The following is a 22,522-nucleotide window of genomic DNA, read 5'->3' on the forward strand; positions in this document are numbered from 1 at the left end:
TCAGTAAGAATCCCCAGTCTGTATCCACTAGAAATAAAATTTGATCCCTCTACTACCTGGCACAATTCATTTTTTTTTTTTTTTACTAAATAAATCTATTTTTACCAATCAAAATTAATGCTTAATATCAATAATGTAGATTAATGTTGATTGACTTTATTATTCAACTGTAGTCAAAAGCTCAATATTAAAATCCATGTTAAAGTGGTTGCTGGTTTAGTTTACTAAATGCTTTGCTTATTTTATATATTCAGTCATGTGAACTTTAGTTCACTCTCACACTTGTTTCCTAATAATTATAGGCTACAGTTTATATTATCTTTCTATTTTTCGAGACAAAACCCCCTTGAAAATCAGAGTTGTGTGATATTCTTAGAGCTGCATACTGACAGACTTCAAACTCCACCCATTTGAGGAGAAAACAAGTGAGCCTCCTTCATTGTCTTATACCTAAAAGTTCATGTTTCAAAATTTTAAGAAAATATTGCATTATTTTTATTACCACTACATAGTTTCTTATCTTCATACTCGTACTTTATAGAGAATGAGCCCAATTTACCATCTTTTTTTAAAATAAATGCACTTAGGTAAGTGACAATAATACACATTTAATAAGGGCTATCCAAATTCCCACTAAAATTTTTAAACAGGGGACATATTGTTTTTGTAAAAATATGAGGTTAATAACTAGAAATTATCTTTATTTTACCCAAATTAATTCAGTTATTTCTATTTAAGCCACTGTATCTGTTTAATCTTTGGAGCACAGTATCTACTGGTGATTAAAGCTGAGTCTGTCATATTATACTGAAAAATCTTGTTGAAATATGCATATTAAAATAAAATTAAAGTAGGTCAGATATTTCGTTTCTAGTTGTCCCAGTCAGCTCATTTAATTACCTAATTAAAAAGAAACCAGAAATGTCAGTATACAGTGACTAGATAAACAAATAAAGCAAATAAAGGCTGTTACATTTGATTGTGAAGTCATATTTCTGTGTATGGCCACTGGATAGTATCAGTTTAGAACTATGTATCACTGATGACCTTTCAGTTTCAGTTCAGTCTCTCAGTCGTGCCCAACTCTTTGCAACCCCATGAATTGCAGCACACCAGGCCTCCCTGTCCATCATCAACTCACGGAGTTCACCCAAACTCTTGTACATTGAGTAGGTGATACCATCCAGCCATCTCATCCTCTGTCGTCCCCTTCTCCTCCTGCCCCCACTCCCTCCCAGCATCAGAGTTTTTTCCAATGAGTCAACTCTTCGCATGAGGTGGCCAAAGTACTGGAGTTTCAGCTTTAGCATCAGTCCTTCCAAAGAACACCCAGGGCTGATCTCCTTTAGAATGGGTTGGTTGGATCTCCTTGCAGTCCAAGGGACTCTCAAGAGTCTTCTCCAACACCACAGTTCAAAAGCATCAATTCTTTGGCGCTCAGCCTTCTTCACAGTCCAACTCTCACATCCATACATGACCACAGGAAAAACCATAGCCTTGACTAGACGGACCTTTGTTGGCAAAGTAATGTCTCTGCTTTTGAATATGCTATTTAGGTTGGTCATAACTTTCCTTCCAAGGTGTAAGCGTCTTTTAATTTCATGGCTGCAATCACCATTTGCAGTGATTTTGGAGCCCAAAAAATAAAGTCTGACACTGATGACCTTTAGGAGGAATAAATTTTCAGAAAGTCAAAACAACTACTGAAACACCAATGGTCTCTCTCTGGATTATAACAGTTCAAGTTCAAGGCATGTAATTAATTACTTAAAAGATACCAAGAATAAAATCCAAAATCAAAGAAATTTACTCTCAGAATCCAGCCTTTACATACTGCCTAGTAATAACTATTTCAATGGTATTTAATAAATATTTAGTTGAGTATTTATTAAATAAATGTTTAATAAATAAACCTAATAGCTTAGGTTTCTATATTTTAATGTATACAAGAGTGTAGTTAACTTTTTTTACTTAAGTTTTTACAAAGTATATGAACATTTGTGTGTTCCTATGGCAACAGGTACACTTTGAATGTTCATGTGATAATGTCTCAATGTATAGGGAATACATGCTACACACTTCAAAAACCTTTTTCTTATAATAATCATTCCCTTCTCTGGATGCCTGTAGTGATTATTGCTTTCAGCTTTATTTTAATTGTTTCTGTATCTGATTTTAACTATTCAAGTTTATAAATTACCTATCCTACACCTCCAAAGAAGTAAATAAAACATTTAAATCATTAAATAACCATTTATTCCTATATATTTTATGCAAAATATACCCTCATCAAGATAGCTCACTAAATATATTGCAAAAAGTATGTAATCCCTAAATATGTTTACCTACATAATTGCAATCCATACCATAGAACTGATTAATTGGAAAAGACCCTGATGCTGGGAAAGATTGAAAGTGGGAGGAAAGGGGACAACAGAGGATGAGATGGTTGGATGGCATCACTGACTCGATGGACATGAGTTTGAGCAAACTCTAAGGGTTGCTGATAGACAGGGAAGCCTGGTGTGCTGCAGTCCATGGAGTTGCAAAGAGTCAGACATGACTGAGAGATTGAACTGAACTGATGAAATATTAAATCACTATTTTACATTGAATAGAAAAAAAGACATTTCATCTTCATGATTCTAAAATTATTTCATTAAGACAAATAATATTTAATCCCTATATATACCAGGCTCTTTTTTTATTAAATGTACATATACTTTTGCTTCCCAGATGGCACCATAGTAAAGAATCTGCCTGCCAAGGCAAGAGATGTGGGTTTGATCCCTGGGTTGAAAGATCCTCCATAGAGTATGAAATGGCTACCTGCTCCAGTACTCTTACCTGGAAAATTCCATGGAGAGAGGAGCCTGATGGGCCACTGTCCATGGGTCACAAAGAGTTAGACACAACAGGGCACACATATACACACACGTGTACTACTGAATTAGTTAAATGCTATCTCTAGTATTTATTATTGTATTTAGCTACTTGTATCTCTATGAGTACTTTAGTTTCTATGCTTCAAATCAAAAGCCAGTTAACTTCCATGTCCTAAATGATTTCTTAACACTAGAACCCTCCTCTTTTCCCACCACTGGCCTTTTTATGCTATAAGACAGCAGGATCTAAGACTAAACATTCTGTATAGATGCCTATGACCTGCTCTCTGTAGAGAGAATAGCTTCTTAAATAGAACAGCATCTGTGTTGTTCTAATTTAAAACAGCTCATTCATAGCAAACTTGTAATTATTTACTTAAACTTCAAATAATTTCAAGTTTTTATCTACTTTAATTCCCTTTAGCCCATTGAGGATTGAGTAGAAAGGGAACTAATTACTTTATATAGTTTATACAAACAGAAATGATAAATTTTGATTTCCTTTAATGTTCCAAGAGAGTGTATTAAAAGCACATACTTAAGACAGGTGAAAATATCTCATCAGATATCTCTACAGATTGATATCATTCATCTTTTCAAACTCTTCCATTGTCTTCCTTTTTAAATGATTTTGAGAAAGCACATGTAAATAGTCAAACAAAAACCATATGGATATAAGCAGTTCTTTAATTCTGATATTACTCATTTCTCCCCCTTACGTTTTTAACTCCTTGAGAGAAGTGATCATATTCCAGATACTCTCAACCAACTGAAATCTATTTACTTCTTTTATTAAAAAACTATTTTTGTTTTGTCAAGAACACTGTGATATCCTCGTTGTAGATGCAATAAATGACTTTCAAAACTTTTCTGATCTGGTATTTCTGGAGTGGTATATATGATGCTTCTTTTTGGATCTTTTACTTTCCTTCTATGACATCAGCATTTTTAACCCATTGGCTCTCCTCGCATTCCTACTCTGTTTTTTTTGTTTGTTTGTTTTTCCTTTCCTGTAGGATAAATGCTTGTACATAGTAATAAATTTTGTTGCAAATATGTATATCGGGTTCATAAGATTCTCTATCCTTTTGAAAGCTGTTAATTTCAGGATTTTGCTCATGGTACCAGTTATTTTCTACTTTTTAAAAAATTCTTTTTCTCTGTTCTCAAGCTTTTGTCCTCTTCTCTCCTTTTTCTTCTCTTTGTGCTTTTTTTTTTTTTTTAGTATTTTCTCTCATATACATCCCAGGAAATCTCATTCACTTCAGTGACTTCAACTACCAACTATATTTTGAGTATTCCTAGAACATCATTGATATCTGAATTATATCTTGACCTCTGTATCACCTGCTATGTACCTTGAAATTAATCAGATCAAATGAAGATTTCAAACTCTTCAACTGTAGTCTACATTTTCTGTTTCAGAATATGAAATCAACATCATCTATGTGACCAAACCCAGAGGATGAGGAATCACCTGAATCCCCTACTCTCTAACTACTGTGTTCTTATGGCCTTACAAGTCATCCCTCAATTTTAACTTCCCAGTTCTCCCATTTCTTCATCACTATAGGACCTTCTTTAATGCAGATACATAAAACAAATAAATGATGGACTTAGTCCATGGAATTCAGAGAGCCTGATGTTTCAGAGAGCCAATAGAATAATCCATAATAGCAAATTTATATCTTCAGCCATGTATGGGCTGTGAGTACTCAGGAAAATGTATTTCTTAAAGTGTTATGGGACTTCCCTGGTGACTCAGATGGTAAAGAATCTGCCTGCAATGTGGAGACCCAGGTTCAATCCCTGGGGGTCAAGAAGATTCCCTGGAGAAAGGAATGGCTACCCATTCCAGTTTTCTTTCCTGGAGAATACAATGGACACAGGAGCCTGGCGGGCTACAGTCCATGGGGGTCCCAGAGTCGGACATGACTGAGCAACTAACACTAAAGTGTTCTACAAATCAAAACCTAGGATAGCAAATAAACTTGTAGCCAAAAACAAAAATTATGTAAATAAGTTGAGACAAAAAATGAGACCAAACCAAAATTGGGTAAGACCAGGAATATACAGAAATAAAGAGTATTAGAATAGATAAGAGTTAATGGGTCTAAAGAGGAAATCATATAAAGTTTTTTAATGAGCAAACTAAAACTCTGCATACTGGAGACTATTTTAAAGATAGCAGATTAAAATGGACACCTATGAATAGAAAGAATATTAATCTATATCTGTTTAATTTCCTTCTTGGATTTTTGTGACGTTTCTTAATGGTATCCTTTCCCTACTGCATTTCTTATTACTCCAAGAGTAATAGATGTAAAAGACAAATTTTTAATTCTGTTATTTTTATTTCAACATCCATTATATAGTGTTCTTTTTCACTTAGAATAAGTAACAATATATTTTTCATATCTTAGAGTATCCTTCATGATCTGAAAGTTATAGACCACTTTAATTAATCTCTTACCACATTTTCCACTTGAAACTCAATCCTAATTGTATTAAAATAATTTCACTTCCCAATACTGTCATGCTCATTCAAGTTACATTTCTTAGTATGTATTTGTGTTTGATACCTTTGTCTAGAAAGTTTGCATGTAGAATTCCTTCAAATCATAGCTTATTTTTTAAGGAAGAGCTTCCATTTTTTCTACCCAAATTACCCAATGGTATTATTTTCTTGAAATACTTATCTGACTACATTACATTTTCCCCTATATATCAAATTCATTTTTCTCGCAAACATTAAAGGCCTTTTCTCCATATATAGGACCTAAAAAAGGGTAAGTACTTGGTAGCTGTTTATTTTACTTCAACTATAAATAGAATTTTAAGAAATTTTGATAAGGCATAATAAAATACTGATAATGTAAATTAGATAATTGAAATAAATTATAGCTTGCTTGCTTTGCTGTATATACAGACAACAGTACATATAATCAGGGCTATGCATTCTCCCTTTCCCAAACTCTGGAATCTTGAGAAAGAACTAAAGTTTAGTTGTAACTTGACATTCAGGTTAAATAAATCAGTAACATTATATATAACTCAAAATTAGCCTTAAATAGGTTTAAAACTTAATTTTAAAAAAATTAAAAATTACCATACTATATATCTATAGGAAATGCTATATTCTTCCTGTTGTCATTATTATCTGGCTTCTAACTTACTAAAGTTGTCAATTGTCACTCTATCACTGGCATACAGGAAATCATTTTTCTTTTTCTAGTAGCATTTATATATTTTTTTCTTTTTAGCAATTTTCAATTTTCTAAATATGTATAAACTGCTTTTAAATTATGTACTGGTATTAATCAGTGAATTTTCAGTCATTGTTTTTTGAGTATACTCTGTTATATTCTTCTTTATCATATATGGCCTATCTACATCTATATATATCATCTATTTATCCATCTATCCATCCATGGTCGACTTTCTCACTCTAAAACCTCTTACTCCATTCTGTGTTTCTTAACATTTTACAGTTGCCCCTCAGTTTCCACAGGGATTGTTTCCATGACCCTACAGATAACAAAATTCACAGATGCTCTAGTCCCTTGTATAAAATGGTGTAGGTCCTTATTTGTTATCTATAAGTTGTTGGCCCTGCAGGGACTCTATATTGAAGATGCTGAACCTTTGGATAGGGATGCAAAGGATAGATGGTCTTCCTTATTTCTTTATATCTTTGTAGGTATTATGGATACTTCATATTTGTATATTTCCCCCCAATATGAGAGTCAGACACAACTTAGTGACTGAACAACAACATGAGAGCAGGTTTTAGTTTCACAATTTAAAATTTTCTTGAGAGTTGCTTTTACACTTTTATAAATCAACTTATGCTTTCTCACTCACATTTTCATCTCCACTTTCATTTCTTCATACTTATTTTATACCCAAATTTAATGATCTGGCTGTCAGTTGAAGCTGCTGATTCATCTCGTTATTTCTGCATTCCTTCCTTCTTTCCTTCCTTCTTCTCTTCCTCTCTCCTTCTCCTCCTCTATCTTCCCTTCCTTCCTTGCTTCCTTCTCTCCCAGCTCCCCTACCTTCCTCCCTTTCCTCCTCTCTTCCTTTTTCTGTCCCTTCCTTAGGAGGATGAGATTAATATATACTATTACTATATATACAGTACTAAAACTCCAGTACTTTGGCCACGTGATGCGAAGAGTTGACTCATTGGAAAAGAGTCTGATGCTGGGAGGGATTGGGGCAGGAGGAGAAGGGGACGACAGAGGATGAGATGGCTGGATGGCATCACAGACTCGATGGACGTGAGTCTGAGTGAACTCCGGGAATTGGTGATGGACAGGGAGGCCTGGCGTGCTGTGATCATGGGGTCACAAAGAGTCAGACATGACTGAGCGACTGAACTGAACTGAACTGATATATAAAATAGATAACAAATAAGGACCTACTATTAAGGACAGGGAACTATATTCAATATTTTGTAATAAGCTATAAGGAAAAGAATCTGAAATATATATATGTGTGTGTGTGTGTGTGTGTGTATGTGTATGACTGTGCTGTACATCTGAAAATACATGCCATTGGAAACCAACTCTACTTCAGTTAAAATATTAATAAATTTTCAAAAAATGAGCTCCACAGTTTTAGATTCTATGTATAAGTGAGATGATACATGAGCTCATTTGTCTCTCTCTGACTTGTTTCACTTACCATACTGCCCTCACAGTCCATCCATGTTGTTACAAATAGCAAGAGTCTCTACTTTTTAGGATTAAATAATATTCCATTATATATTTTGTTATATAATATATATATATATTCTAAATTATATCAAAGTTTTTTGTCCATTTATATGTAAATGGATACCTAGGTAGTGAATTATATGGCAGTGAACAGAGGGATGCATTTATCTCTTCAAGACAATGATTTTTTTTTTCCCTTTGGAAATATACCCAGAAGTAAATTATTGGATTATATGCTAGTTTTCTTTTAGTTTTTGAGGGAACTCCATGCTGTTTTCCAGAAGCAGAAGATTTGCCAGTTTACACTCCTATCAACAGTACACCAGGGTTCCCTTTTCTCCACTTTCTTACAATTGTTAGCTTTTATCTTTTTGATGGTAGCCATTCTAAAAGCATGAAAGAATATATCACTGTGGTTTGAATTTACATTTCTCTGAGAATTTACTGATGTTGGGTACATTTTCATTTACTTATTAGTCTTTGTATGACTTCTCTGGAGAAATATCTAGTCATCTATCAATTTTTTAATCAAAAAATTATTTCTTGCTAATGAGTCTTATGAGTTCTTTATATATTTAGGACATCAATCCCTTTTTAGATATATAGTTTACAAATATATTCTCCCATTCTGTAGATCACCTTTTAATTTTGTTGATTGTGTCTTTTGCTGTGCATAAACTTTTTAATTCAACCTATTCCTTCTTTATAAATTTTTGCTTTTGTTGCTTGGCTTTTGGTTTCATATACAAAAAGTCACTTTCAGGACTGATATCAGAGAATTTCTTTCCAAATGTTTTCTTCTAGGAGTTTATGGCTTCGTGTCTTACAATTAAGTCTTTAATTTGTTTCAAGTTAATTTTTGTGAATGGTGTAAGATAGGGATCCAGCTTCATTTTATTACATGTTCAGTTCAGTTCAGTCACTCAGTCGTGTCTGACTCTTTGTGACCCCATGAACCGCAGCACGCCAGGCCTCCCTGTCCATCACCAACTCCCAGAGTTCACTCAGACTCATGTGCATTGAGTCGGTAATGCCATCCAACCATCTCATCCTCTGTCATCCCCTTCTCCTCCTCGCTTCAATCTTTCCCAGCTTGGGTCTTTTCAAACAAGTCAGCTCTTTGCATCAGGTGGCCAAAGTATTGGAGTTTCAGCTTCAACATCAGTCATTCCAATGAACATTCAGGACCGATTTCCTTTAGGATGGACTGGTTGGATCTCCTTGCAGTCCAAGGGACTCTTAAGAGTCTTCTCCAACACCACAGTTCAAAAGCATCAATTCTTCAGTGCTCAGCTTTCTTTATACTCCAACTCTCACATCCTACATGACTACTAGAAAAACCATAGCCTTGACTAGACAGACCTTTGTTGGCAAAGTAATGTCTCTGCTTTTGAATATGCTGTCTAGGTTGGTTATAACTTTTCTTCCAAGGAGTAAGTGTCTTTTTATTTCATGGCTGCAATCACCATCTTCAGTGATTTTGGAGCCCAGAAAAATAAAGTCTGACACTGTTTCTCCATCTATTTGCCATGAAGTGATGGGACCAGATGCCATGATCTTAATTTTCTGAAAGTTGAGCTTTAAGCCAACTTTTTCATTCTTCTCTTTCATCACTTTCATCAAGAGGCTCTTTAGTTCCTCTTCACTTTCTGCCATAAGGGTGGTGTCATCTGCATATCTGAGGTTATTTATATTTCTCCCAGCAGTCTTGATTCCAGCTTGTGCTTCATCCAGCCCGTGTATCTCATGATGTGCTCTGCATATAAGTTAACTAAGCACAGTGACAATATACAGCCTTGACATACTCCTTTTCCTATTTGGAACCAGTCTGCTATTATATGTAGAAATTGTTTAATCACCATTCATAGATGGAACTGTATATCTCCAATGAGAAATTTTGGTGCTTTGTCAAGTACTGTTGTTTTTCATTGTTTAGTTACTAAATTGTGTCCAACCCCATGGACTCTTCTGTCTATGGGATTTCCTGGGCAAGAATACTGGAGTGGGTTGACATTTCCTTCTCCATAGGATCTTACCTACCCAGGGATCGAATGCACCTCCTTCATTGCCAGGCAGACTCTTTATCACTGATCCTCTAGGGAAGCCTGGTTAAATATTAGTTGAACATATGTGCATTGATTTGTTTCTGGTTTCTTGATTCTGTTCCATTGGTCTATGTGTCTGGTTTTATGACAATACCATATTGTTTTGGTTACTATAGCTTTGTAATATAGTTTGTAATCAGGAAGTGTGCTGCTTCAAGCTTTGTTCTTTCTAAAGATTATTTTGGCTAGTTAGAGTTTTCTGTGGTTCTATACAAATTTCAGGATTTTTTTTTTTAATTTACTGAATAATGCCATTGGAATTTTGATAGGAATTACATTGACCTGATACTGGGAAAGATTGAAGGTGGGAGGAGAAGGGGATGACAGAGGATGAGATGTTTGGATGGCATCACCAACCCAATGGACATGAGTTTGGGTAAAATCTGGGAGTTGGTGATGGACAGGGAGGCCTGGCATGCTGCAGTCCATGGGGTTGCAAAAAGTCAGACACAACTGAATGACTGATCTGAGCTGAACTGACATTAAATCAATAGTTGGCTTTGAATAGTGAGCATTTTAACAACATTAACTCTTCTGATCCATTGTGTGCTGTGCTTATTTGCTCAGTCATATCTGACTCTTTACAACCCCATGGACTGTAGTCCGCCAGGCTCCTCCATCCGTGGGGATTCTCCAAGCAAGAATACTGGAGTGGGTTGCCATTTCGTCCTCCAGGGGATCTTCCCAACCCAGGGATCTGATCCATTAGTACAGTTTATATTTTCATTTACTTGTATCTTCTTCAGTTTCTTTCATCTAAACGCCATTTATGGTATATAGATCTTTTACTTCCTTGGTTAAATTATGTTTTCTCTCTCTTTGTTGAACTTCTTATTTTGTTCTTATATTTTCCCTCATTTTGTTAAATGTTTATCAGTGCTCTTGATGTCTGATCATATTTACAACAATTATTTTGAATTCTTTGTTGAGCAGTTCATGGTTCTCCATTTCGTTGTACTGTGTTCCTTTGGTGGAGTCATGTTTCTGATTATCCCTGATCCCTGTAGCCTTACATAGGTGTGCACATGTAAAAGAAGCAGTCTCCTCTTCCAGACTTTATGGACATACTTCAGTAAGGAAAGACATGCACCCACAGATGGGGCATGCTGGAGTGTTTTGTGACACCAAGTTTACATGTTCAGGGTGCCAAGTGAGGACTGTGTGGCAGCTCTGGGTTCTAGGGAGCATAATGTCTGATTGGCTCAGGCTACTGAGGCTCTTCACATTGACAAAGGCCTGCACCTTGACAAGAACAGCAGGAGGTCCTTACTGGCAGCAAAGCTGTGGGCTTTCTCAGCAGTGCCCCCCAGTTTCGGCAGCTAGGGACCATATCAGGCCACAGTAATGGCTAGAGTAGGTGGTATGCACACATTCTTCTATGGGGACCAACTGCAGTTACCCATGTGGGGTGAGAGTCAGCTGAAAACACATATCTAGTAGTGGAGGTCAAGGCCAGAAGCAACTGTGAGCACACTGCCAGCTGCTGAGGCCTTAAGTGTTGATTGTGCCACAAGATTGTTCCTCAGCTTTGCACATAGCTGTGGACATTGTGTAAGTGCATAGTGGTTGTGTTAGTCATAAACACATTCATAGTGTGTGTGTTTGTATGGGCGGGGGTGGGGGGTGCTGCCATGGTAATCTAGGTGGATGTATTGCACCCACCCAGCCACAGAGGTCTGAGATAGATGTGGGTATGGCTCCTGTGGGTGCAGAACAGAGGCTAAGGCTATGTAAAGGAAACCAGGTGAAGGGCTTCTGCAAACATTAACACCTGTGGGGGAAAACCAGTGAAATCTGCAGAGGGGTTAGTGGCAGCTGTGCTGGCCATTGATTCTTCAGTGGTGAAAGCAGAATCCTCAGAAGAGGATTGAAGACCATGGTTGCTCAAGCTCCATAGCTGATACTGGTAATCTCTGTTCTTTCTTGTTCCTAGCCATTTCTATATGTCTCAGCTTTGCTGATCTTTGGGAGTGATTAAACTAAAGTAGGTATTTAGTGCCCTGCCCTGAAAGGTTGGGGAAGCTGGTTATTCACTCTGCTCTCCAGCTGCCAGCGAGGGGAACTCTTTCTGGCTGAGGAGTTCCCTCTTGGCACTGAGCAATTCTGGTGTAGAGGATTGGATGATGCAGGCAAAATGAACACCTTCTTCCTTTCTGTTTTATGTAGTAATTCTCAACTAGTTTGTTCCACTGTATTTCTGAAGTTTCTTAAGGACACTCCTGAGCTCTCTCTGAGCCATTTGGGTTTTTTATTTATTTATTTTTGTGGATAGCTATTTAATTGTTGATCTTTACGGAGACACAGAAATTGGGGTTGCCTTAAAGATGCTATTTCTCTAAAATAAACTGTTTGCTTGGAAGTTTTTGACAGTAAAATTTCATATAGTCCATACTGAACCCTAATTCGCATAGGTTTAGAGGTTAATTTTTCACTCCTCTTTATAATGTGGATGAAGCCCTTTGGCATCCCAAGTTTATCTTAGATGCTCTTTGACTTGCTGCCTTGGGTAAGCCTTAAATCTTTAATTCTAGCTTCATTGTCCTCTGAAATATCTAAAGCAAAAGCTCAAGCACATTGAGGTTCAGAACATAATGTCAGATCAAAAACTAGCTTTAGTATTTGTCTGTCTTCCTGTCTTTCAGTTAACACTTTATTTTTGGCCTCTAAGGACTTGCTACTTTCTGTCAGCTTGGCATTAGATTTGAAATATTAAGTATTTAATCAGTGTATTCTATGTTATTTTAGTTGTTTTCAATAGGAGGTTTATTCGGTGTCTGTAATCTGTGATACTGCTGGAAATTGAAATCTTACGTTCCCATTCATCCTCTTAAGCAGTTGGTAATCTCTGGTTTTCAGAAGATCCCAAATTAGAATAATTTGGATGGATTATCTACCCTTAAATCTAAGGCGACGGCACCCCACTCCAGTACTCTTGCCTGGAAAATCCCGTGGACGAAGGAGCCAGTAGGCTGCAGTCCATGGGGTCGCTCAGAGTCAGACAGGACTGAGCTACTTCACTTTCACTTTTCACCTTCATGCTTTGGAGAAGGAAATGGCAACCCACTCCAGTATTCTTGCCTGGAGAATCCCAGGGACAGGGGAGCCTGGTGGGCTGCCGTCTATGGGGTCGCACAGAGTCGAACACGACTGAAGCAACTTAGCAGTAGCAGCAGGTAAAATGTTTTTTTTTTTTTTTTCTTCAAAACCAGTTATTAATCTGTGGTTTTATATTACAAATACAAACAGTTAATTTTGAAATAATGTCCTCCTCCTGTTTATTATGACAATTTGGTACATACGCTTACACATTTGATTGATATTTCTTTTCTACAGAACATCTCTTTCCAACTTCTCTGGGACCACCCTTCTTTCCTTTCACAGTCATACCTTAAACCATATGGGAAGAGCGGACTAAACTCAAATTCAAGTAACCTCTATCACAAGCCACTGTATCAGTGTGTCACAAGCTAACTCATTCAAGTCCTCATTTTATAATTTGTATTTTGAATGATTAAATCTATAGTCAAAAGGCTTTTGAAACTTGAGTCATCTGAGGTTTGTGCCCAAAAGTAAGGTCCCAGAGATGTCATAGTGTCATGCCATTATTAAGCTGCCTTCAGCTATGTGAGCAAAGCAGCAACCTGCCAGTATATATAATTTAATTTTTTAATGTTACTTCCTTTAGCAATAAGAACTCTTTGATATTGATAGATACCTCTTCTTAAAGTAGCTTAAATCTGAAAAAAGAAAGAAAAGGTAATCAATAGGTAAGATGGAAGGGGCAGAGGGAGAAAGTAAAAGAAAAAAAGATATTAATTCACTCATCCATGAAAGTTGGATGGATTCAGGGCCCCAAACTACTGTAATATGAGAGATTTTCTCTTATTCGTGGTGATGACCTTCTCTGTGTTGACTTCATTTTCTAGGCATCTCTATACAAACTGTCAGTAAGAAATATGCCTTAATATTTCTCTTTAATATTATCTCCAAAAATAGCTCCATTGTTCTGTCATGATCTAAATTTCAGATGGACAGAAAATATCTCTCCAGTTAAAACTAGAAAAAATTTTCCTGGAAAGGTACCATTAGAAAAAATAATTTTCAACCTAAACGAGAATGAAAGAGGGCTCTGAGGAAGTCTAGGTTATGAGGCCACCTCTGGAATCTAGAAGGTAGGATGAGCATCACTCAAAATCACAAGGACCGATATGGTATGAGCAATGCATCTTCAAAACGAAAAGTCAAATTCAGATGGAAGAAGTGATATAGTGTCAACCAAACAGCACAGTGGCCATTATACTTTCTCTTGTTTCCATCTGAATAACAGTAACCGAAAAATATAATAAAATAAAGCTTCACATCATTTGGATTTATTTTGAAATACATCCATGTGAAGATGTATACAAAGCTCCATCTTTAATGATACCTAATCACTAATTTAAAAAAAAGGAAAATAAGGACTTAAAGCCAAACTATAAGATGCATTGCATTCTGTTTCATTTACAGATATGTGCTTTTACCCAAGGACTGATCTGAATAAGCATCATGAAAATTTATGCCATTAGTTAAAAAAAAAAAAAAAAGATAGCAAGAAGTTGAACAGGTTAATTGAAACATAAAACTTAAGTACAACACACATCAATTCAGGAAAGTACTTTAATCCTTGTATTTAGAGATGCTATATATTTATTTTTCAAACAGGCATTGACTATCATGAAGTTATGCTTGAAGGAAATGCTACATGCAATTTATGCTATGAATTTTTGCTTAATGATTTGTTTAAAGTTATCTATCATATTTGATTTTCCAAGGAAAAATTTAAGTATTTTTTTCTTGTTTTAATGATTAACTGAGAAATCCTTATTTAAATTTATAGTCTTCTTTATAGAAATATATATATCTTATATATATGTTTAAATATAAATATATGTTATATATATGCTTAAATGTATATATATATATGTTATATATATGTTTAAATGTGTGTGTGTGTGTGTGTGTGTGTATATGTTACTACATAGATAGGGAGGTTCAAACTATTCACTTGCCCTCTGTAATCAGAGTAGGCATTATTATGGAGTTAGAAGTGTATGTCCTTTGGAAAGAGGCTTATTTTTTAAATCTGAATCTGTCAATCACAATTGTGTCATGTTGGACAGGAAATGTAACTCCCACATAGCTCAGTTTCTTCATCTGTAAAATAAAAATCCTAATATCTATCTCAGAATATTGTCAGAATAAATTGGACAAAATATTTAAAACACCTAATAAGTCTACAAACAGAAATTATTACAATGTTTGTTCCTTTGCTTTAAATTATTATATCCTTGCCCCTTCTCACATATAAGTTCTCAAGAGTACAAAGTTCAACTACACCAGGTTGCTCACCATTATCTATACTGTCTGAGCTCTATGACTTGGATTAAGATATTTCCTCACAGAGAACAGAGAGAAAACTCTTACTTCTCCTTTACGACCCAGCTTTGAAGTACTTATGTAGCATTTCCTCTCTTTACTCTTTAAAAACTGGATTAACCACTTTCTCCTTTGTCCTGCATAACCATTTTGAGCACTTATCACATTATCATTTATACTATAACTATGCTTATACGTTTCTGTCTCCTTCAGCATATCAAATCACTAGAAGAAAAACAGTTATAGAAAAGAACCAGGGAACACGTATCCTTATGAAAATAAAGTGAAAGTGTCATGTCTGACTCTGTAACCTCATGGACTGTAGCCTGCCAGGCTTGTCTTCCATGGAAGACAAGAATACTGGAGAATTCTCCAAACAAGAATACTGGAGTTTGAGCATTAACTATAAGTTTGTTTTTTTGCCCTCCCTTAACATCTTCCAATAAAGAGTTATTATTATTTTGTATTGTTATCAATATGGGGCATACAAGCTTTTAGCACTGTGCCTAGTACACAGAGAATGTTCAATAAAGTAAATTATTATTTAGAGGTCAGTCAGTAGAAGCTGTGAAAAGCAACATAGCTTAATTCTTAGGAGATGAGATTCTGGTGCTCTCAAGATTTGAATTTTAGTTCCTCTACTCTCTGGGAAAGTGTGAAATGTACCTCTTTGTAAAATGGAATAATAATACAATCTATACCACAGGGTTATGGGGGAAATTTAATGAGTGATAAGTCCAATAACTGCAAAAGTATTAGAAGAATACTTGGAGCATAATAAACACACATTGGATAAAGAATGCCTGAGTTAAGCTACCGGAATCATATTCTTTGAATGAGGATTATACCTTCTCCTATCTGGATGAAACTCTGGCAGTTATGTGACCTTGCTAAATCATTTTATTTTTTTAATTTACAATATGGGGACACTATGCCATCATTTAACCTGGAGTATTAATTGAGACCTATCATTGAGAAATGCCAGGCTGGATGAAGCACAAGCTGGAATCAGGATCGCCAGGAGAAATATCAATAACCATATGCAGATAACACCACCATTATGGCAGAAAGCGAAGAAGAAGTCTCATGATCAAAGTGAAAGAGGAGGGTGAAAAAACTGGCTTAAATGCAACATACAAGAAAACTAAGATCATGGAATCTGGTCCAATCACTTCACGGTAAATAGATGGGGAAACAATGGGAACAGTGACAGACTTTATTTTCTTAGGCTAAAAAATCACTGCAGATGGTGACTACAGCCATGAAATTAAAAGACGCTTGCTCCTTGGAAGAAAAGCTTTACAAACCTAGACAGTATATTAAAAAACAGAGACATTATTTTGCTGACAAAGTTCTGTCTAGTCAAAGCTATGGTTTTTCCAGTAGTCATGTATGGATGTGAGAGTTGGACCATAAAGAAAGCTGAGCATCGAAGAATTGATGCTTTTGAATTGTGGTGTTGGTGAGGACTCCTAAGAGTCCCTTGGACTGCTAGGAAATCAAACCAGTCAATCCTAAAGGAAATCAGTCCTGAATAGTCATTGGAAGGACTGACGCTGAAGCTGAAGCTCCAATACTTTGGCCACCTTATGAGAAGAACTGATTCAATGGAAAACACTCTGATGCTGGGAAAGATTGAAGGCAGGAGAAGGGGACAACCGAGGATGAGATGGTTGGATGGCATCACCGACTTGATGGACATGAGTTTGAGTAAGCTCCAGAAGTTGGTTATGGACAGGGAGGCCTGGCAGTGCTGCTGTCCATGGGATCACAAAGAGTTGGACACCTCTGAGGGACTGAGCTGAACTAATTGAGACAATGCTTTTATAGGGTCCAGGATCTCTGAATATATAATAATTACCATATTTGCCATTTCTTAAAATAACATTCTTGACTGCTCTGTGTTCTTTATTTTTGCTGTTGAACTCTGGGAGAAAACACTTTACATAATTGTGTCTTATTTTCCAGCTATCAAAATATCACATAAATTATAAGAAATAAGATCCCTTTTGGAAATATCTGTTAGTATCTGAAATTTTAGTACTGAAGGCATATTTTCATAATTGACTCTGTTCAAAGTAATTTAAGTGAAGTACCTTAGGCTAAATAAATTTCCAGAAGAGGTATTATTTTTCTCTTCATTAGTTGCCTGCAAATAGGCAATGTATGTGTAATCCTTAAGTAAATCAACACCTCAGCACTTTAAAGGCAGGTATAAAATAGCAAGGAGGGAGTTGCTCTTTCAATTATCTGCGGTTAATGTCTAGGAAAGAAATCACAAATAAAAATAGAAATAATTTTGACTTATAAAAACTGAATTATTAAATTAATCTGTATTCCGCCTCCAGGTGTGGACCGCCGGCTATGTGGGCTTCGGCTTCTTGTCCACCAGGACCATGACGGCAGCCCACATCGTCGTGGGCGGGATGGCCCGCGGGCGGCCCTACCTCCAGGATTATTTTACAAATGCAAACAGAGAATTGAGAAAAGATGCTCAGCAAGATTACCACCTAGAATATGCCATGGAAAATAGTACACACACAGTAATTGAATTTGCCAGAGAACTGCATACGTGTGACATAAATGACAAGAGTATAATGGAGAACACGGTAAGGGTGATCTGGGCCTACCACCATGAAGATGTGGGAGAAGCAGGTCCCAAGTACCATGAATCCAATCGTGGTACCAAGAGTCTGCGGTTACTGAATCCTGAGAAAACCAGTATGTTGTCTACAGCCGCACCATACTTTGACCTGGTCAATCAAGACGTTCCCATCCCAAACAAAGGTACAACATACTGGTGTCAAATGTTTAAGATTCCTATGCTCCAGGAAAAGCATCATGTCATAAAGGTTGAGCCCATGATTCAGAAAGGCCACAAGAGTCTGGTCCATCACATGCTCCTTTATCAGTGCAGCAGCAACTTCAGTGACAGTGTCCTGGACGACGGGCACGAGTGTTACCACCCTAACATGCCAGATGCCTTCCTCACCTGTGAGACCGTCATTTTCGCCTGGGCCATTGGTGGAGAGGCTTTTTCCTATCCACCTTATGTTGGATTATCCCTTGGCACTCCGTTAGATACTCATTATGTGCTCCTGGAAGTCCATTATGACAATCCAACATATAAGGAAGGCTTAATAGATAATTCTGGATTGAGATTATTTTATATGGCAGATATAAGGAAATACGATGCTGGGGTGATTGAGGCTGGCCTCTGGGTAAGCCTCTTTCACACCATCCCTCCAGGCCTGCCCAACTTCCGGTCTGAGGGTCACTGCACCCTGGAATGCCTGGAAGAGGCTTTAGAAGCTGAAAAGCCAAGTGGCATCCATGTTGTTGCTGTTCTGCTCCACGCTCGCCTGGCAGGCAGAGGCATTAGGCTGCGTCATTTTTGCAAAGGGGAGGAAATGAGATTACTTGCTTACGATGACGATTTTGACTTCAATTTCCAGGAGTTTCAGTACCTAAAAGAAGAACAAACTATCTTACCAGGAGATAATCTAATTACTGAGTGTAGGTACAGCACAAAAGACAGAGCCTGGATGACTTGGGGAGGATTAAGCACCAGGAATGAAATGTGTCTCTCATACCTTCTTTATTACCCAAGAATTAATCTTACTCGATGTGCAAGTATCCCAGACGTCATGGAGCAACTTCAGTTCATTGGTGTTAAGGAGATCTACAGGCCAGTCATGACCTGGCCTTTCATTATCAAAAGCCCTAAGCAGTATAAAAACCTTTCTTTCATGGACGCAATGAACAAGTTTAAATGGACTAAAAAGGAAGGTCTTGCTTTCAATAAGCTTGTCCTCAGCCTGCCAGTCAACGTGAGATGCCCCAAGACAGACAATGCAAAGTGGTCGATTCAAGGCATGACAGCATTACCTCCAGATATAGAAAGACCATATCAAGCAGAGCCCTTGGTGTGCAGAGCTTCTTCCACTTCCCTGCGTGGAAATGTCTGTCTCAAGCTGCTCCTGAGCTTTGTGGTCCTGGGCAGCTCACTCAGCACCAGGAGCTTGTGGCCATAATTCTGTCCTGCTCAGTGACCATGGTTTTCCATGATCTGAGCCTGACATTTCACATGCAGGTAAAGGACATTTATAGGGTGTGAAGGATGAGGGTGAAAACCTTGGAGACTTCCTTTCACAGGTTCCCTTCCTCCTGTCCCCTCTTCCTTCCCAGGCTTCCTGAGAGATGTCCATCAGGTCTCATCTTTTCCTCAGAAATATTTGATAACATGTATGACTCGTTCAGTAAAGCAAAAATGACCTTACATAACCTCTTAAACGGAGAAGGCAATGGCACCCCACTCCACTACTCTTGCCTGGAAAATCCCATGGATGGAGAAGCCTGGAAGGTGCAGTCCATGGGGTTGCTGAAGGTCGGACATGACTGAGTGACTTCACTTTCACTTTTTACTTTCATGCATTGGAGAAGGAAATGGCAACCCACTCCATTGTTCTTGCCTGGAGAATCCCAGGGATGGGGAAGCCTGGTGGGCTGCCATCTATGGGGTCGCACAGAGTCGGACACGACTGAAGTGACTTAGCATAGCATAACAATGCATATGCTAAGGCATAGCATATGCAATGCATAGCATACGCAATGATGGCTGACAACCCACTCCTTTACTCTTGCCTGGAAAATCCCTTGGACAGAGAGGCTGGGTAGACTACCGTCCATGGGGTTGCAAAGAGTCGGACATGACTGAGTGGCCTCACTTTCTTTCACTTTCACTTCTTCAGTGGTACCAGTTATACAGCGTTCATTTTCCAATCAGTGTTCACAGAACCCAAGATAGCAATGTTTACAAATCCACCATTTACTGCAGGAAAATACAATATAGCAACAGCATTAATCACAATGTGAATCACAACCAAGGGCTGCCTCATAGCAAGGAGTCTGAACTGATCTGGTGTGATTTCCCTATTCCCTTATCTCTGTAAAGTCTGTACCATATACTCTTCTTTCTCAAATCAGTAATCACTGATGTGGTTATGGAACATTTTGGAACCAAGACAGGGTTGCTGTACCCTGCTAGGCATCATATTTTAATGTAACCAGCTCCAAAGACAAACCTCACTGGGAGTCTTACAAAGACCAGGTGAAACGAGCAAATTGTACAATTATCAATAACCAGTGCTGATAAATTGGTGCAAATTGCCCCAAATTCTTTGAGAATATGGTGGTTATAAATCAACATTAGTAACCAGTCTGTTTGAGCCAAAGTGTAAATACTTTAGTATAATAAATCTCATGAAAATCAATTGTAAGATAACCAAAAAAATTCAATAGACAAATGAGCTGTATAATATATACATATTTGGGAAAGGATACACATACAACAAAACATATTCAAATTTTAAAAAGTTAAAAAAATAAACTCAAGTCAATTTTTCTCTTTTCATGTTAATTTTTATCAGCTTTCAAAAATAAAGTTTACAAATATTAATATGATTAGCAAAAATTAAGCTTGACAGGTGCTTTCATACCCTGCTGATGGGTCAATAAATTGATACAATTAAATTGGCCTGAATTTATGAATCATACCAGCTGTATGGCTCAAATATTGGTCTAAAATGGAAATCAGGAATTTAATCTATCTTGTTCTTTTGCTTTCAAGCTCTTATACTTTTTGAACTTGTTAGACATAGTTTTTAAATATCAAGTTATAGTTCCTTTCTTTCCTTTAAGCAGAGTGAATATGAGTGATAGATATATTGTAGAGTTTTCTCTCATGTAAGGTATCACTGGCGCTAAATTTTTACCCCTTTAGTGCTTGTTCATATATATTAAACAAATAACATATCAATAGTTCCTAAAACATCCAATTATTTTTTACTTTATATTTAAGCTTAGTACCTATCTGAGAGGATATTAGGTAGGTGCAAAAGTAATTGCAGGTTTTGCATTGTTGAAATTTGTCTTTGATCTTGGAATCCAATCTTAAATAAATGTGATTATGCTATACATCATTTTATTTTTTGCTATATATCATTTTAATGCACATTTCTCACTTTATATTTTTTACTTGATTTTTTTTTTCGGTGTCAACCATGGAAATGATGTCAGACAAAAAGCAAATTCAAGCAATTTTCTTACTTGTGTTTAAAATGAGTTGTAAAGCACTGGATATAATTTTCTACATCAATGATGGCCCAGAAACTTCTAAGGAAGATACAGTACAGTGGTGGTTCAAGAAGTTTTGCAAAGCAGATGACAGTCTTGAAGTTAAGGAGTGTAGTGCCTGGCCATTGGAGTTGACAATGACCAATTGAGAGCGACTATCAAAGCTAATCCTTTTATGAGAGAAGTTGCCAAAGAACTCAACATTGACCATTCTATGGTTGTTTGTTTGGCATTTGAAGCAAATTGGAAAGGTGAAAAAGCTCAAAAATGGGTGTTTCATGAACTGACCAAAGATTTTTAAAAAATGTCGATTTGAAGTGTCAGCTTCTCTTATTGTACACAACAACTCATTTCTTGATCAGATTGTGATGTGCGATGAAAAGTGGGTTTTATAAGACAACCAGTGATGAACAGCTCAGTGGTTGGACTGAGAAATTCCAAAGCACTTTCCAAAGCCAAACTAGCACCAAAAAAAAAAAAAGTCATGGTCACTGTTTGGTTGTCTGCTGCCCAGCTGATCCATTACAGCTTTCTGAATCCTTGTGAAACCATTACATTTGAGAAATATGGTCAACAAATTGATGAGATACACTGAAAACTGAAATGCCTGCACTTAGCATTGCTCAACAGAAAGGGCCCAATTCTTCTCCACCACACCACCTGACTGCACATTGCACAACCAAAGCTTCAGAAGTTGAACTAATTGGGCTATGAAATTTTGTCTCATCCACCATCAGTTCAGTTCAGTTCAGTTCAGTATCTCAGTTGTGTCCAACTCTTTGGGACCCCATGGACTGCAACATGTCAGGCCTCCCTGTCCATCACCAACTCCTGGAGTTTACCCAAACTCATGTCCATTGAGTCGGTGATGCCATCCAACCATCTCATCCTCTGTCATACCCTTCTCCTCCTGCCTTCAATCTTTCCCAGCATCAGTGTCTTTTCAAATAAGTCAGCTCTTCACATCAGGTGACCAAAGGATTGGAGTTTCAGCTTCAACATCAGTCCTTCCAATGAACACCCAGGACTGATCTTCCTTTAGGATGGACTGGTTGGATCTCCTTGCAGTCCAAGGGACTCTTGATTCTTCTCCAACATCACAGTTGCTTTTAAGCATCTTGACAACTATTTGCAGGGAAAACTCTTACACAACCAGCCGGAGGTAGAAAATGCTTTTCAAGAGTTTATCAAATCCCAAAGTATAAATTTTTATGCTACAGGAATACACTTATTTCTTATTGGCAAAAAATGTGTTGATTGT

The 22,522-nt window shown here is 37.1% G+C and overlaps 1 protein-coding gene across 7 annotated transcripts in view; it reads left to right on the top strand.

Moving 5' to 3' along the window:
* The window catches only part of LOC102411273 (DBH-like monooxygenase protein 1), a 321,541-nt gene extending 299,826 nt beyond the window's left edge, over window positions 1-21,715 (top strand). For 5 of the 7 annotated variants that reach the window (XM_044932879.2, XM_044932880.2, XM_044932878.2 and 2 more), the window contains one exon: window positions 17,475-19,533. In XM_044932879.2, coding sequence (XP_044788814.2) covers window positions 17,523-19,160 — 1,638 coding nt within the window. In that variant the 5' untranslated portion in view covers window positions 17,475-17,522 and the 3' untranslated portion in view covers window positions 19,161-19,533. Of the gene's footprint in view, window positions 1-11,485; window positions 11,618-17,474; window positions 19,534-21,204 lie in introns of those variants that run through there. The other 2 variants (XR_006546864.2, XM_044932883.2) reach the window with 2 other exon arrangements.
* Window positions 21,716-22,522: the final 807 nt, after the last annotated feature.

The sequence above is a fragment of the Bubalus bubalis genome, chromosome 20 (genome assembly GCF_019923935.1).
Source record: "Bubalus bubalis isolate 160015118507 breed Murrah chromosome 20, NDDB_SH_1, whole genome shotgun sequence".
NCBI lineage: Eukaryota > Metazoa > Chordata > Mammalia > Artiodactyla > Bovidae > Bubalus > Bubalus bubalis.